This window comes from Bombus pyrosoma, linkage group LG7, assembly GCF_014825855.1.
Source record: "Bombus pyrosoma isolate SC7728 linkage group LG7, ASM1482585v1, whole genome shotgun sequence".
Lineage (NCBI taxonomy): Eukaryota > Metazoa > Arthropoda > Insecta > Hymenoptera > Apidae > Bombus > Bombus pyrosoma.
In genome coordinates, this window is record NC_057776.1 from 3,937,767 (window position 1) to 3,952,055 (window position 14,289).

General features: G+C 33.4%; 4 protein-coding genes and 1 long non-coding RNA gene across 6 annotated transcripts in view; 2 read left to right on the forward strand and 3 right to left on the reverse strand.

Moving 5' to 3' along the window:
• LOC122569750 (doublesex- and mab-3-related transcription factor A2) overlaps nt 1–551 on the reverse strand; it is a 32,388-nt gene extending 31,837 nt beyond the window's left edge. Inside the window, exon 1 of the mRNA XM_043731289.1 lies at nt 195–551. The gene's annotated coding sequence lies outside the window, so the exon portion shown is untranslated. The remainder of the gene's footprint in view (nt 1–194) is intronic.
• Nucleotides 267–1,378, forward strand: LOC122569751. The gene is made up of 4 exons (XR_006317568.1): nt 267–401; nt 492–595; nt 683–854; nt 1,043–1,378. It is a non-coding gene; the product is annotated as an uncharacterized LOC122569751 (long non-coding RNA).
• A 4,151-nt stretch (nt 1,379–5,529) lies between these two features.
• Nucleotides 5,530–7,549, reverse strand: LOC122568867 (thioredoxin domain-containing protein 12-like). The gene is given in 4 exon segments (XM_043729096.1): nt 5,530–5,686; nt 5,688–5,850; nt 6,404–6,683; nt 7,415–7,549. Coding segments are annotated over 3 exon segments (465 nt in total). The 5' UTR covers nt 6,676–6,683; nt 7,415–7,549; the 3' UTR covers nt 5,530–5,656.
• Nucleotides 7,299–10,718, forward strand: LOC122568863 (GPI ethanolamine phosphate transferase 3). Its single transcript, XM_043729085.1, has 3 exons — nt 7,299–10,183; nt 10,264–10,434; nt 10,590–10,718. The coding sequence occupies exons 1-3, from the start codon at nt 7,603–7,605 to the stop codon at nt 10,595–10,597; spliced, it is 2,760 nt and encodes a 919-aa protein (XP_043585020.1). The 5' UTR covers nt 7,299–7,602; the 3' UTR covers nt 10,598–10,718.
• A 1,099-nt stretch (nt 10,719–11,817) lies between these two features.
• LOC122568865 lies at nt 11,818–14,241 on the reverse strand. Of its 2 annotated transcripts, XM_043729091.1 has the most exons (4): nt 14,130–14,241; nt 12,259–13,973; nt 12,047–12,076; nt 11,863–11,958 (listed from the first exon to the last, which is right to left on the reverse strand). In XM_043729091.1, the coding sequence occupies exons 1-4, from the start codon at nt 14,239–14,241 to the stop codon at nt 11,863–11,865; spliced, it is 1,953 nt and encodes a 650-aa protein (XP_043585026.1). The 2 variants fall into 2 exon arrangements, with proteins under 2 accessions (XP_043585025.1, XP_043585026.1); XM_043729090.1 differs by lacking the exons at nt 12,047–12,076; nt 14,130–14,241 and having other exon boundaries at nt 11,818–11,958; nt 12,259–14,025.
• Between the last annotated feature and the right edge of the window lie 48 nt (nt 14,242–14,289).

Below are 14,289 nucleotides of genomic sequence, written 5' to 3' on the forward strand. Positions count from 1 at the left end.
GCGACGAGCCTTTCTTGAATCATATTCTACAATGAGGTTTCAATGGGGGGAAGCCCTATTGTCGTTCACGAATGGCGACCGATTTTATAGTGATCTAATGTACAGATGTTATTTACCTCGCAATGAGAACCGAATAAAAGCATTCTATGTATTAAGCATTCTGCGATTTAGATCCTGTATATCTCTCTGCCTACCTAACCTCTACTCCTGCCTGTCTACAGGCGTTGCGTACAACAATGAACGTTCGGCTCGCGTAACGCGCACAATGGCACTATTACTCTTTTGACTTAGTCATGCGAACGAAAGTAACTATATCGGTGTAGTTTCGAAGAAACCGGTATTTGCATTTCAATAATGGTTATTCGTACTTATGGCTGCTCGTGTCACATTACACGTAATAAGTACATACAATATTCAAATTCACATTACATATCATTAGAAGCTATTTAGAATTCTTCTGATATTTTCTTTTTCGTATCATTTTTTTCTAGTTCTTTTAAAAGTATGCAAATAGCACTACGTGTTACACGAAAACCACGAAACATAGATAAATACCATAAACACATTCTTTATATTCTAACTATACTAATTGTAAGTAAGTATACTGTTCTCATAAGGTAAGTTTTTATAATGTATACAAGTGATTCTAACCTAAAAGTAAACAATGTAACTTTCATCGTAGCGCCTTTATATGCATACGGTTCAGAAATACATAGCAAGAAATACATAGCAAGAAAAAGAGATGCAATGCAACCGAAAACTTTACTTATGTAGCAGCTCGTTACAAAGATATTGTGTTACGATAATTATAAATTATTTAGAAGAAGTAGTCTACAATACGTACCTATAAACTAGTAAGCGCAATAGATATACATATTTAGTTATTTTATAAATTAATATTTAATATCTATATTTAAGGTCTATGTGATATATTTTTTTCTTTTTTCAATAAATATATCAACGCGTAGTACAACATGTTGCATGTAAAGCAATGACATAATGATAAATAGCGTAAAGACATAAACATACGTTTATTTTCAAGTATACGTCATCGTTGGATTGTTGGCAGAATAGAAAATTGGTAAAACGAAAGTAATGCGTTTGACCGTGCGCTCTCCAGTGAATGGCACGTTTCAGCGCGGTTACGAACCGATTAATCCATGCTCGTGCATCATTAGTGAGAACGCAATGATGGTTTGAGCAACATTAAAAGCCTGCAACGCGAAACGGTATTCGTCGATGCCGTCGATCTACACCAACACGGACCATTTTTTACTCTGGCATATCAGCCACTCAAAGCGTACGTACGCGCCGATGGATAAATCAATAAACCAATAGCTATGGTAATGCACACCTGCTTTTAAAGTATCAGCCAACCCCTCCTCGTGCACTCCCGTTTACGCTATCCATGCAATTATAAGCCGAGTACACGATTTTCTGCATCCCCGAATTATTACAAATTGCAGCCTAATAAAAACATCCTAAGTATTGATTAATTTCCCTCGCGAATATTAAATTCGGGTACTCAATATTCAACCATATTTAAATGTAGATATTTAATAATGCATAGAGATTAAATAACTCTGTTCAATCGAAATTTGTTATTTAAACATTTTAACAAACTTTATTAATACCTTGAATCTTTCGATAATAGGGAAAATCTAGTATTCTAAGTGTTTTATATCATTTCATTGTGATTTATTATTTACCTCGGATATACATATTTTTTAAATCTAAGATTACTTTCTGTATGAAGTATGCAAAAACTTTTAAATTCTCTTTATATTTTAATGTTAAAATCGCTAACGTTTTCCCCCTACTCCTCGTATGAACAAATATAGATTGAAACATCTCTAAAATTATAGCAACGAAGAATGAAAAAAATATCAGAAGATACAGTACATAAAGTATACTCTCAGGCATCTAGATCAAGAATAACAGCTCCTTTAAGGATTCTCCCACGATTCTTACCCTAGGATCTTAGAATGTTTCCAGATGTAACTGATTTATCGGTGGTAGCAGGTATCACGAGTAAGAACGTATTTTATACACTACCCACTGCTCCCTCCGGCTGTTTACACTGGGGAAAACAGGAGATTAAGATCAAAATCGCGTCTGTATCGAGTTACAGTGTTTGCCAACATCACACAGATCAACAACACCAAAGAAACAGCTGATCAAATCGTTTCTGATCGGATAAGAGAGATTAGACCATAGGTCGCTATGTCAAACGAGTAAAGAAGAACAGGTACAAAACCAGGTTGATCTTAATCTTCGATACTTGCGTGGGTGAATTCTCTGCGATCTGTCGACGAGGAAGCCATCAACAAACAAACAAATCGTATTATTTCAATTGCAACACTATATCTGTGTTAGGTAAAAGAAAGGATTCTATGTTTTTATAAACATTTTTTCACTTTTAAAAATTTCAAGCAATTTAAATCGCTCAAATAATTACCGATACATGGTTTTTAGAGTCACGATCTACCTTACAATACCTCTGATATAACTTTTTACATATAAGATGAACACACATAGGAGGATTTAAAAAATATGAGAAAGACAAGGTTTGGGCATAATCTAAATGAAATCCTACCTACTGAACAGTTAACAAACACGCGTTAGTAGATATTAGACCTGCATCATTTTACTGGTGAAATGTCACGACACAATTTCTATTTAAACCTTATACCAGAAAGTCTTAAATTGTAATAACGAAAGAATATAAAATTCTTAATTCCTACTAAAAAAAAAAAGTAGCCCTTGTGACACAAGAAATACATTAATGACCGATACAATAAAATGTAGCTTAACATTAAGACATTAAAAACAAAGACAAGAGAATATCTAGAGAGACCAAGAATCAATAAGAACATATACCCTCAGCATTCATAGAACCATGGTTGATGTTTGTATTAAAGATAGGAAAATAGTATATACATATAGAGAGAACGGTGTCAGATGGAGAGCGGCGTATGCAGAGGCATATATTTCGACAGATCCATAGGGCACGGGTGGCATTCACCGCGGCACCGTCGCCGGATGAAGCCTGCGGTCTCGCCGCGATCTACCGCGCCGGTGAAATACCGTATGACTTTTTGACGTGCTTTTAACAGATTGAATTGAAAATGGCTTCCACGGCGCCGATATATCCGCGAGGCCACATCCATACCCTGAAAACGACTGTACGAACGGACGGACGTGAGAGACGAGAGATATATAATCTTTTTCCTTCCCTCTCTCTCGCTTCCTCCACCACTCTTCCCCTTTTTCTCTCACTTTCACACCTCGCCGCAACTTTTTCTCCTCCCCCTCTTCTCTCTCTCTCACTTTCTCCCATTTTCATCTTTCGCGGAAACGGCTTTCCTCGTTTCCCCACCCTTCACCAGCCTCGAATCCTCCCCTAACGCCACCTCTATTTCTCTCCCTTGAATTTTTGCACATTCGCTGATGCGGCACATTGCAAGCTGCGCCGGCGGAAACGACGACGACAAGGACTGGACCCCGGTCACTCGAATCACGGCTGAACCGGAAGGGAGGAGGAGGAGGCGGAGGCGGAGGGTCGCGTAAAAATAATGTCCTGGCTCATTTTTTAAAACCCCGACCGCAGAGAGAGCGAGAAACGTGGGGCCACAGGACTGCAAACGAATCCGAGGTCTGTCGCCCGTCCCAAAGGAAGGAAGAGGATGGTGAAAGGGAAAGAGAGGAAAAAAAAATAAACGTGACGGACCGTGGATATAGGCATCGTCGATATTACGGGGTGCAATAGCACACGCCGGATGAAACGGTCAAAGCTAAAAAGCTCTCTCCGCCGAAACGGGCTATATATTATCTGCAACCCTTCAAACACAGAACACACCGAGATCCATACATAACCCATATGCGTGCACGTTTCTCTACGTGCCGTTTCTCTGCCCCAGGAATCGCGCTCGTGCAACCGCGAGTACATCTAACGTCTGTTTCCAATAGACGTTGGTCAGGGGAATAATGGTAATGTGGATACTTTAGACCCTTTACGATCCTCGAATTGGACTCGATATTGGATCTTTAATTTTAATCCTCAACTGGTATTGTTGCAGTAAAGTAGAAACTTACTTTTTAGGTATTTTATCTTGTTTAGCACGTTCTATTTAGTACAGTGAAAATGATTAATGATAAAGTATACAATATTGAATAAAAATAAAATATATGCACATTTTAATATTAGATATTTTAATGTACATTATTGTGGTCATTTATAACCCAGATATCCCTGAGTAATTTTGATTCAAACAGAAAGACAAGATTGTTTTATTTTCAACTTTCTTGCATTTCTCAGTAATAAAATTTCCAACTAATCTCACTAATAAAGTTACCAAACTTTATGCAAACTGTATTATAATATTAGCGCAGGCACTTCAAAAAATCTCATAATTGTGTCAAATCTTTGAAAACTGAAACATTGCCCCAATTTGCTATAGTTTTGAAAATGTACATATCTACTTAGTACGCAATTTCTCCGGAAATCTCCTGTCAATCGATCTATTGCAAACAAAAATTATATAATGTATAAGTTATATGCTTGAAGTTATTTTTCACACTTGTTATCAACTCAAACATTTTTCAGTTAATCACCAATAATAATGCATAATTTATACCTAATATAATTGAAATAAAAACCAATTGTTTTTAAGAAAGTCACGTGTACGATAAACGCATGTATCAACGCACTGTTTCTAGAGGGTGAAATGGGCGTGGTTAGCAACCCTTAGTGAAACAGTGTCGACCAATACGGCAGCATTACACGATATGGAAACAGTTGCAAACGCAAGCGCCGTTAGGGTTGCTGGTACGAGCTGGTGATAGGTTGATGTGCATGGGTGTTTAATGTATAGGCGCAGACTCGAACATTGGGAACAGTGTTGAAAAGGTTACGCCTGCTGCAGGCTCGCATTCAGATTGGTTACATATTAATCCATTCAGAGAAAAGTTTCACGATATCTATTTTGGTTGTTTGTCTTCTTTCTTTTCATTGTTTCCTTATTTTGAGAATCTGTATAAATTCATTTATTTATTTTTTATATTTATAAAAAATTGAATTAGAATAATGATTTTTAATTTCATTTAGTCAAGTTAAATTAATTTAACTCACTTGCAATGTTCTCTAAAAGAAAATTTCTGTAGTTGGAGAAATAAATGTAATATATAAATATATGTATCGTATTTATTATTATCTACCGTTCTTTAAAAAACATTCCTCTCATTAGTTTAATTACACCTTTCCTTACTATTTAATTCGTCTTTTTCAGTAATAAAAAGAAAAAGTGAGAAGTGTGAATGGAAAAGAAAAATTTCATTTTTCTTTCTTCCCAGTTCCAATATTATCTATAAGTAAAAAAATAAAATAAAGTAAAACACTTTGTTAGTATTTTTAGTAAGAAAAAAATTATCTAATGTTTTCTATTATAAGTTAAGATTATTATAAACCTAATAAATTACACATATAGCTGCATATCATACATGTTTCAAAGGTTAATGTTACATTATTAATGTAAGAGAGTCGGAACAAGAATATCATCTTCCATATCACAAGTTTCTAGATGCAACAATTCCTCATATTGAAATATTACTCGCAATGGCTCTTTAGAATAATTTTTTAAAACCAACAGCATGGTATTTATAATTTCCGAAGGATTCTTATAAAAAAATTTATATTCCTTATCCGCATCTGCATGATTGTTATATGCCTCCTCGATAAAGTCACCGTTAGATGTGAAGAATAATATTCTAGGCACATACTTCCCATCTGGTTGAAATTTTTCATCGTCTAAAGCTGCATCATATCCCATTTCAGCTTTTATCATCACAAATCTGTAATTCATTAAAAATATAATTAAATAAACTATAGGGCTGATTATTTTAAGAATATGTTTGCTAAAGTATTATAAACACTTATACTATACTATACTAATATATAATAATATATAATAAATATTATAGTATGAAGTATCATTTTATGTGGAGTGCGGTCGTTAGTTTTTATATGCTAGATAAAAATAAAAAATTAGTTGTGGCAACTGACCAATGATAAATTTTCCTATATTTTTTACAATTGTTTGTTTATTTTTCCCTATTAAGTTTTCTATTTTAATTTTTTTTATAAAACTTCGATAATAATAACTTTCATTGTTTCAAACTTAACTAAAAAAGTCGCATTTCTTATGGGATGATCCAATAAAATTCATATTAATTAATGGTCGACGAAAGATTGTGATTAGTTGTGTAAAAAATATTTGACGCCACTGTAGCGTCATCTAATGGTAATAAACTTAATATTAATCAGTTCCAGACATGGTTCTAGCATAGGCTTCGGTAATGATGTATATTTATGTTCATACACGTATGCACATATTTTGATACATACCGATCGCTAAGATCCATCAATCGTACGGAGTTAGAAAATTTCTGTTTTAATTTTTGACAAGAAGGGCATTGCATTTTATGGATGAGTAGAAAAATCGGTTTATTCACGACTTTAGCCTCTTGAAAGCCATACGTAACAGACCTCCATTTAAATAATCCTTCGAAACTCTTGTCACAATTCGAATCTCCAATATTAAGAAGGTTATTTCCGACTATTTGATTTGCCAAAGCGATTAGATTTATAGCACTGAAGAATTTGATCCATTTGTTCATAACTTTAACTGAAATTTTTCATAATATCGTCATATAATGTGAATATAACCAAGTTTGAATATCTTTAATGATAAGGTTTCGATATGCATGTAATGACTTGTGTGACTTATTTTAGACTGGTTAACTGTATATGTAGAACCCCCATTTAGTGTTATAACTCTAGTATAGAATAAAATTATGATAGTTGCGGTTACAATCATAAATACCAAATTTTAGTAAAACAGTAGAAAATAATGAGAAATGTAAGAAATTACTATTATTAAATAATATAATATTTCTATTGTTAATAAAAGGTATATTTAAGTGGTAATATAATATTATTGACAGATTATTAATAATAACAGATACAAAGTTATATGTATAATAAAATTTAATTTGTTGTTTTCATTTGCTTCATATGTATTTTCTTGTTTCGGAAATCGCACATTTAATAAAATTTTGATTCACGAACAATACAAATCTAACAACAACTGATTAAATTTGAATGCAATATTGTCTTCGAAAAATTTGTTGAAAACCGAAACAATAATTTTATCATACCACGATACAATACTGTTTTATCAGCATTGCATAAGAACAGATCTTCGAAGTAAAGTGTTTACAAATCGTGTTATAGTCGCGCCACAATAGCACACTTGAAATTTAGCGCGATATAAGCACGAAGTTACATATTTCAACTCGTTTTATCAATATGTTATAGTTTACATACTTTTTCTAAAAATATGGCTCATCGACTTACCGTTTCATGCGTTTAATATTCTTTATCCAACATTTCTTTTAAACAAATGTTCACTAGTTATTGTGACAACAATGTGACAATGGTAAAGAACAAGTTTACATCGAGAAATAGGTTAAGATTATGTTGGAATTTCTCTAGTATCGAATTTTTCTCGAAGAACGCAAGCGAATAACGGGTCGACGAAAAAAATGAGCAAGCTATGGAATTATTTAATATTTCAAGGATGGATGTCGTATTTGATGGCATCTGGTTTGTTGGTTTTCACAAGCGGCTTTTTGCTCAATCGCGTTGCAAGACCGGAACGAGCTGAATGTAAAGATTGCACGGATTCTGATTGTAACGTCAAGCAACTTCTTCAGAATCCTGATGCCGCTGCAACCACGTGTCTCAAAAGAAAGTCACGTGTTGTATTATTAGTCGTAGATGCTTTAAAATATGATTTTGCATATTGGTATAATGATAATAATTCTACCTCATCTTATTATCGCAATAAGTTACCGATAATTCACGAATTGTTGCAAAATCAACCTATGAATTCACGCTTGTATAAGTTTATAGCAGATCCTCCGACAACAACTATGCAACGATTAAAAGGTCTTACCACAGGATCGTTGCCAACCTTCATTGACATTGGATCTAATTTTGCCTCTGAAAGCATCAACGAAGATAATATTGTAGATCAAAGCACTGCCGAAGGTATAGTTTTCATGGGTGATGATACCTGGACTAATTTATTTCCTGGCAAATTTAAACGTCAATTTCCATCACCATCTTTTAATGTTTGGGATCTGGACAGTGTTGATAAAGATGTTAGATACCGTATATTTTTCGAGATGAAGAAGAAAGATTGGTCTCTCTTGATAGCACATGTTCTTGGAATTGATCATTGCGGACATAAACACGGTGCTAATCATCCTGAGATGGCTAGAAAGTTAAATGATACAAATAGTCTGATAAGAGATATCATCGAGTCCTTAGAAGAGGATACAATACTTTTTGTTGTTGGTGATCATGGAATGACAGAAAGTGGTGATCATGGTGGTGATAGCAGGAATGAAATTGAAGCTGCCATGTTCGTTTATTCTATGGTTCCTTTGATAAAATATGATTCATCTAACAATACTGTGAACCAAATTGATCTTGTTCCAACATTGGCATCTATTCTTGGGACACCTATACCATTTTCAAACTTGGGATCTGTTATACTTGATTCAATTCCAAGTTCATCAAGAAATAGGAAATTAAAAGATGAGTTATGGTATTTGTTGCATTCAGTGTGGAGAAATATTGCACAGACAAAAAGATATATAAGTGTATATTCTGAAGATACTTACTTATTTTCTAAAGAACAGCTTCAAAATTTGGAAAATATGTATAACTATCTATTTAACCAAATTAAGAGTATTAATACTATTGAAGAATTTGATTCTTTTATTGTGAATAGTCGGAACTACTTTAAATTGCTCAAAGATACATGTTCTGAAGTTTGGGTTCAATTTGATTCTAGTCTAATGTCAAAAGGCCTATTTTTGATGTTTTGTGCTTTGTTTTTCTTTTATCTATTTATCACAGGCATTCCAGAAAGTCGTATGTATAAAATATTTGAGTCTTCATTTCTACAATGTTCTATTTTAGCAAATTTAATTACTGCATTAATAATGTGCCTTTTGTTTTTCTTTGATATTTTAGAAGAATTCAAAAACACTACATTGTTTGCCACTGGTACAGTATCTATAATATTATTAGTAATATTAATTACTAAGAATTGGGATGTTATTTCATTGAATTGGTATGATTATAGAAAAATAAAAAAATTGATCTATATTACAAGATTAGTACTTTTTTTAACAATATGCAGTCTCTTTTCTAATAGCTATATTGTTGAAGAAAGTAATGTATTATCTTTTTTAATCGTTACTCTTCTTTGGCTTATCATGTTTAATCTAACGAAAAAAGATGCTAGTGAAAATCCAGAAAGAAAAACAAAGCCATTTTTAAAACAACAAACAAAATCAAACTTGAAGATAATTATAATAGCCAGTAGCTTAATAGCATGTATTTCCATAAGATTATCTTATTACTTCTGGCGTTGTAGAGAGGAGCAACAACAACGTATATGTTCTGTGTTTGTATTTGGTAAAACAAGTTCTATAACATCGGACAATTTAGAACGTATTTTACTTGCCATCACATTAATTATACTTGCATTACACATTACGATAATAAGACTATGGTTGCAAAATTGTGGAAACCTTTCTGGTTTCTCTCCTAGTGTTTTAGTAGGACAATACTGTCCTGTTGTGATAGGTGTTTGTATGGGTTGTTATTGGGTCCTTCTAAGGTTACCAAAATTTGTAAAAGTAAAATTTGCACTGTCTTGGCAAGTAAGCACATTGCCTAACATAGTGTATGCATTGAGTCTGTTTGCAATCTTTATATTATACTATCGTCCGCTTAGTATATTTTTACTACCAAAGAAAAAGGAATTAATTAACATATACCAAGATGAAAATGTAGTACCTCGATTATTTGAGAAAATAAAGGAGTCAATTTATCGAAAAAACATAGATGTAGATCAAACGCCAGTTGTTTATGGCTTGGGTACTGCGTATAGCGCTACATTTGTCTCATTAAGTGTATTTCTTATGTTGTTATATTCTTTATTGTTAGGGGATATATTATCACCTAGTACTTTCTTAATGTTTATATGTTGTACCTCTGTTTTGGGCTTATCAGCGATAGAAAGATACAAGAATGCTAATAGTATATGTAAGTATTTTAACCTATAGATAATATGTAAATGATTTAAATTACAAACTGCATTCTTATTGCTATAATTTTATAAACAGCTGAACTGGTAGAAGTACCTACTCCCATACTATTGTGTTGGTTCTTAATAGCAGAATATTTCTTTTATGGAACTGGGCATCAACCAACTTTCCCTACAATTCATTGGGATGCTGCTTTTGTAGGAACAGGTGGACATTTCTATGGAAATTTATTACCAGCAATCTTAATAGGTATCTATATATAATCTTGTTTGTATTAATTTTAAATCTCTTTCTACAAGTAATAATTTGTAGGAATAAATACATTTGGATCACATATTATACTAGGTGCAACATTACCACTATTAGTTATTGTACCATTTACTTTTTATCTTGTATTTCCAAAGATAGCTAAAATAAAATTTTCGGAAGACAACATGAAAAGAGGAGAACTGCATCTGTTTGAACAAGATTCTGTGTTTCATGCTGCAATTTTCTCAGTCGCAGGAAAATATATATTGCTTCATGGAATCAGAGTAAGCAACATTTTTGATATTTTAGATCTGCTAATGTTTTAACAATATAAACTAAGTATAAACTAAATAAATAATCACTGTTAAAGAAATAATTTGAAGTTTAAAAACTATATTTATTGATGAGTTTTTATAACTTGATATAGACATTTGGTAGCATGCTTGCTACGACGATTCACTGTCGACATTTAATGGTTTGGAAGATCTTCGCGCCGAAGTTAATATTCGAAGGCTTGGGATTATTGGTAACATTAAGCAGTGTACTGGCATCCTTTTATATGGTGTTCAGAATCGATCAGCAAATGGAACATCTTATATCCAGAGTGACAAAAGGCAGATGATAAAATTTTTCTTGATATAAGATGTAATCAACACAGTAAAATATCAAAGTTTGAAATGTAATATTAAGTGAAAAATGTGTGCAATGACTCGTTACTGCTATCATTAAAATTGGACGTTTCTACCAAAAAGAAGTAAATTAGATGTCCAACATTGACACTTACCAGTACTGCCGTTTTCATAATTTTATATGACTTTATATAAGAAATAGCGAAAGCGTAGTTATATATGAACTATTAGTCCAAATAGGAAAATTGAACTGAAACATTTAGGACATGAGAATGATATGTCTTTTCTTTTGTTTTTCCAAAGATCAAGGCATGTTATTAATTCTGGTGCTTCCTAACACACTAACGCTACCCTGCGTGCAATGCATTGCTGATTACAGAGAAACAAAGCAACGCACTTGATGCAGGATTGCGTCCATGTGCGCAGATGATTGCTTGATCAATGTACGTATTTTTTTCAACATTTTAAGTTCATCACTGTTAACCGTATATTTTTCGTTTCATTTACCGCATACGAAATTGTATATATAGCGTATATTATAAACATAATAGTAAATTTAATAAAAAGTAATATATCTTTAAAGTAACTCTTCTTATATATTTTAAAATAGTAAAATTCTTTGGACTTGTGCCTTTCCCAGTACATGGTTTTATGTTCTCTATGTATTTTGCAAAATATACTTTATTGAAAGGTATCATCAAACGTACACGTTATATATAGTATGCGAAAAAAATGATCAGTTAAAAGATAGAGAGTTTGTAATTACAAGTGATAGAAATATTCCTGCTAGGTCGGTAATCTAATGATGATTGTGATGTCTGTATCCTCTATTGTCATTTCTCAGGTATTCCATCCAGTTGGCCCACTTATAATAGTCCTCGTAATCGCTGGGATCCTGTGACAGACGAACATGTTCACAATATTCACAGTATTCAAATTACACATACCTAGTTTTGGTAATTATTATTTTGAAAGACAGGCACCTGCATATTAGGCAATACAGGCATTTGTATCTGGAAACAAATGAAGTTACGATGTTGCATAAGATATCTTGTCAACCTATCATTTGTTTTACAATGATACAAATTGTTGTTAACTATCATATTTAGCTTTCTTTATATACAATATAGAATACAAATATATAGATTCAAAAAGATATTTAATTTGAAACTTTTGTTTCGATTTAAATGCTTACATATAACTTGATTCTTCCACCTTGGTGTTCAGGTGTAGATCCTCCACCTGCCTGTACAGACTCTATAGAACCAGCTGGCAAACTCTGATATCCCTGATGCATTTGCATCTTAACTGAACGTGCTTGTTGTTTTTGACTGCTTTCCTCATTCAGAAAAGATTCAGCACCACTGACAATTTCGCGCTTTATACCTCCTGCATCTTCAGGATAAGAAACCCAAACTGAGCCAGGACCTTTTGGCAGTGATCGAGCCATCTGTAGTCCGAATTTACTATAACTCGGATTGTATGCAAGAGGCACTCCATAATCTAATGTATCTAATTTATGTTTAATAGCATCCAATAGACTCATGTTAATGGGCAAACCACTAGGGGAAAAAAAAATGTCATTAGTCATTGGATAATTAGCATTAAATGCTCCTCCGGAAGCATCTGTGGATGACATTCTTGCTTTTGTTATATTTTGGACTGCCAAAGTAATATTCTTCTGTAAATCAGTTAACATATCAAATACTTGACTCAAAACACCCATCTTTTGCTGAAAAGAGAACATTCCATCGATAGTTGGTTTTGCCCATGGACCGGGACTAAAAGGTTTAAATGGTTTCTTTGATGATAGTGATGTTGCAGACTTTTCATAAGAAATCAAATCGTTCATTGTTGTAACCATGTTGCTTTTTAAATCACCCAATTCAGATAATATGTTGCTAACAATCGAATCTTTAGCGGCGTTGATCGATGAGAGGTCTTCAATGGATCTTGCTATTTTTAATTGCGCATGACTTCCATCAGATACAGTAGATCTCACCAAATCGTTTTTAAAATTTGCACTATCGTCATCGCTAGTTAGTACACTTTTATTCAGTTTCAAAGTTTCAAACAATTTATCCAGGAACTCTGATACTTTATCATTGTACTCTGTTGGATTAGGGATTACAGATGATGGTAACCAAAAGTCAGGTGGTACAATGGTACTTTTCGTTGTTGGAACTTCAATTGGACTTGGTGTTGGAGTAGAAGTGACAGTATTTTTAAATAAATTATCCAAAAAGGTAGTTTTCTTTGCTATAAACATAGATGGATCCACCACAGGTCCAAAAGGTCCAAACATTCCTGGTAAATATTGTTTTGGTGCTGTCGGACCTCCCATCTTTTTAAGCAGTACATTCACATCTTCTTCTGGTTCTTCAGAAATTGGAGCAAGAGTGGGATATGGAGGTGAAGGTCCCAAATCTTTTGTTTCTGGCTTACCAGTGCCCATAATTGAACGAAGTTTTGTTACAGTAGACTCATCTATGCTTCTTTTTCTGCGGGAAATCTCATCCTTCATACTATAGTCAGGTATGGTATTTAAGCTTGAAAATGGAGGCATAGGCCCAAACTTAGAAGCCATAGGACCAAAAGGTTTCGAACCGAAAGGTCCGAAAATTCCACGTTTGTACTGGCCAGCTTCATCATCCACGTTACTTTTACTTAATAATGGTGTTTTGTCAACAGTATTGTACAAAGATGGACTTACTGTATATGGCATAAATGGTTTGAAGCTCATAGGATAAGCAGGTCCCAAGCCACCAAACAAGTTGCTCAGCATATCTGTCTTCTTCGAAATCATCATTTTAGGGTCAACAAATTTTGGGAAGGAAGGAGATTTTGGCATATAAGGTACTGTTATGGTGTCCATTCCTGTTACTGGTAGTCCGAGAGCTCTTGCGTAAGCTAGAAGAACATGTTTCATATAAGGAAGAGTATATAAAATATATACATACATACTTTGTACATTTATGTGAAATATTAAAGCCTCTACTCGAAAATTTTAATTTTAACATTATTTTATTAAAATTATGTTTTAAAAAATTAAGTGTTTTATATTACCAGATTTTGAAGCATAGCTTGTCCATGGTGCTGCTCCTAAAGGGCCTTTAAAAGATGCTCTAGTTAATACTATCAAATAAGAGAAAAGTACCAGATCTTTTGGGAGAATCATCTTACACCAACTTATTGAACTCTGTGTTGTTACTGCTTTTATAGCAGC

What these genes read in the sequence shown, in the direction of transcription:
- LOC122568865 (XM_043729091.1), bottom strand. Translation starts at nt 14,241, where the DNA reads ATGATTCTCCCAAAAGATCTGGTACTTTTCTCTTATTTGATAGTATTA. An exon ending in AAGCTATGCTTCAAAATCTG is followed by an intron (nt 13,974 to 14,129) that starts GTAATATAAAAC and finishes ATGTTCTTCTAG; the next exon opens with CTTACGCAAGAGCTCTCGGA. An exon ending in GTGGAAGAATCAAGTTATAT is followed by an intron (nt 12,077 to 12,258) that starts GTAAGCATTTAA and finishes ATTTGTTTCCAG; the next exon opens with ATACAAATGCCTGTATTGCC.
- LOC122568863 (XM_043729085.1), top strand. Translation starts at nt 7,603, where the DNA reads ATGAGCAAGCTATGGAATTATTTAATATTTCAAGGATGGATGTCGTAT. An exon ending in CAAGAATGCTAATAGTATAT is followed by an intron (nt 10,184 to 10,263) that starts GTAAGTATTTTA and finishes TTTTATAAACAG; the next exon opens with CTGAACTGGTAGAAGTACCT.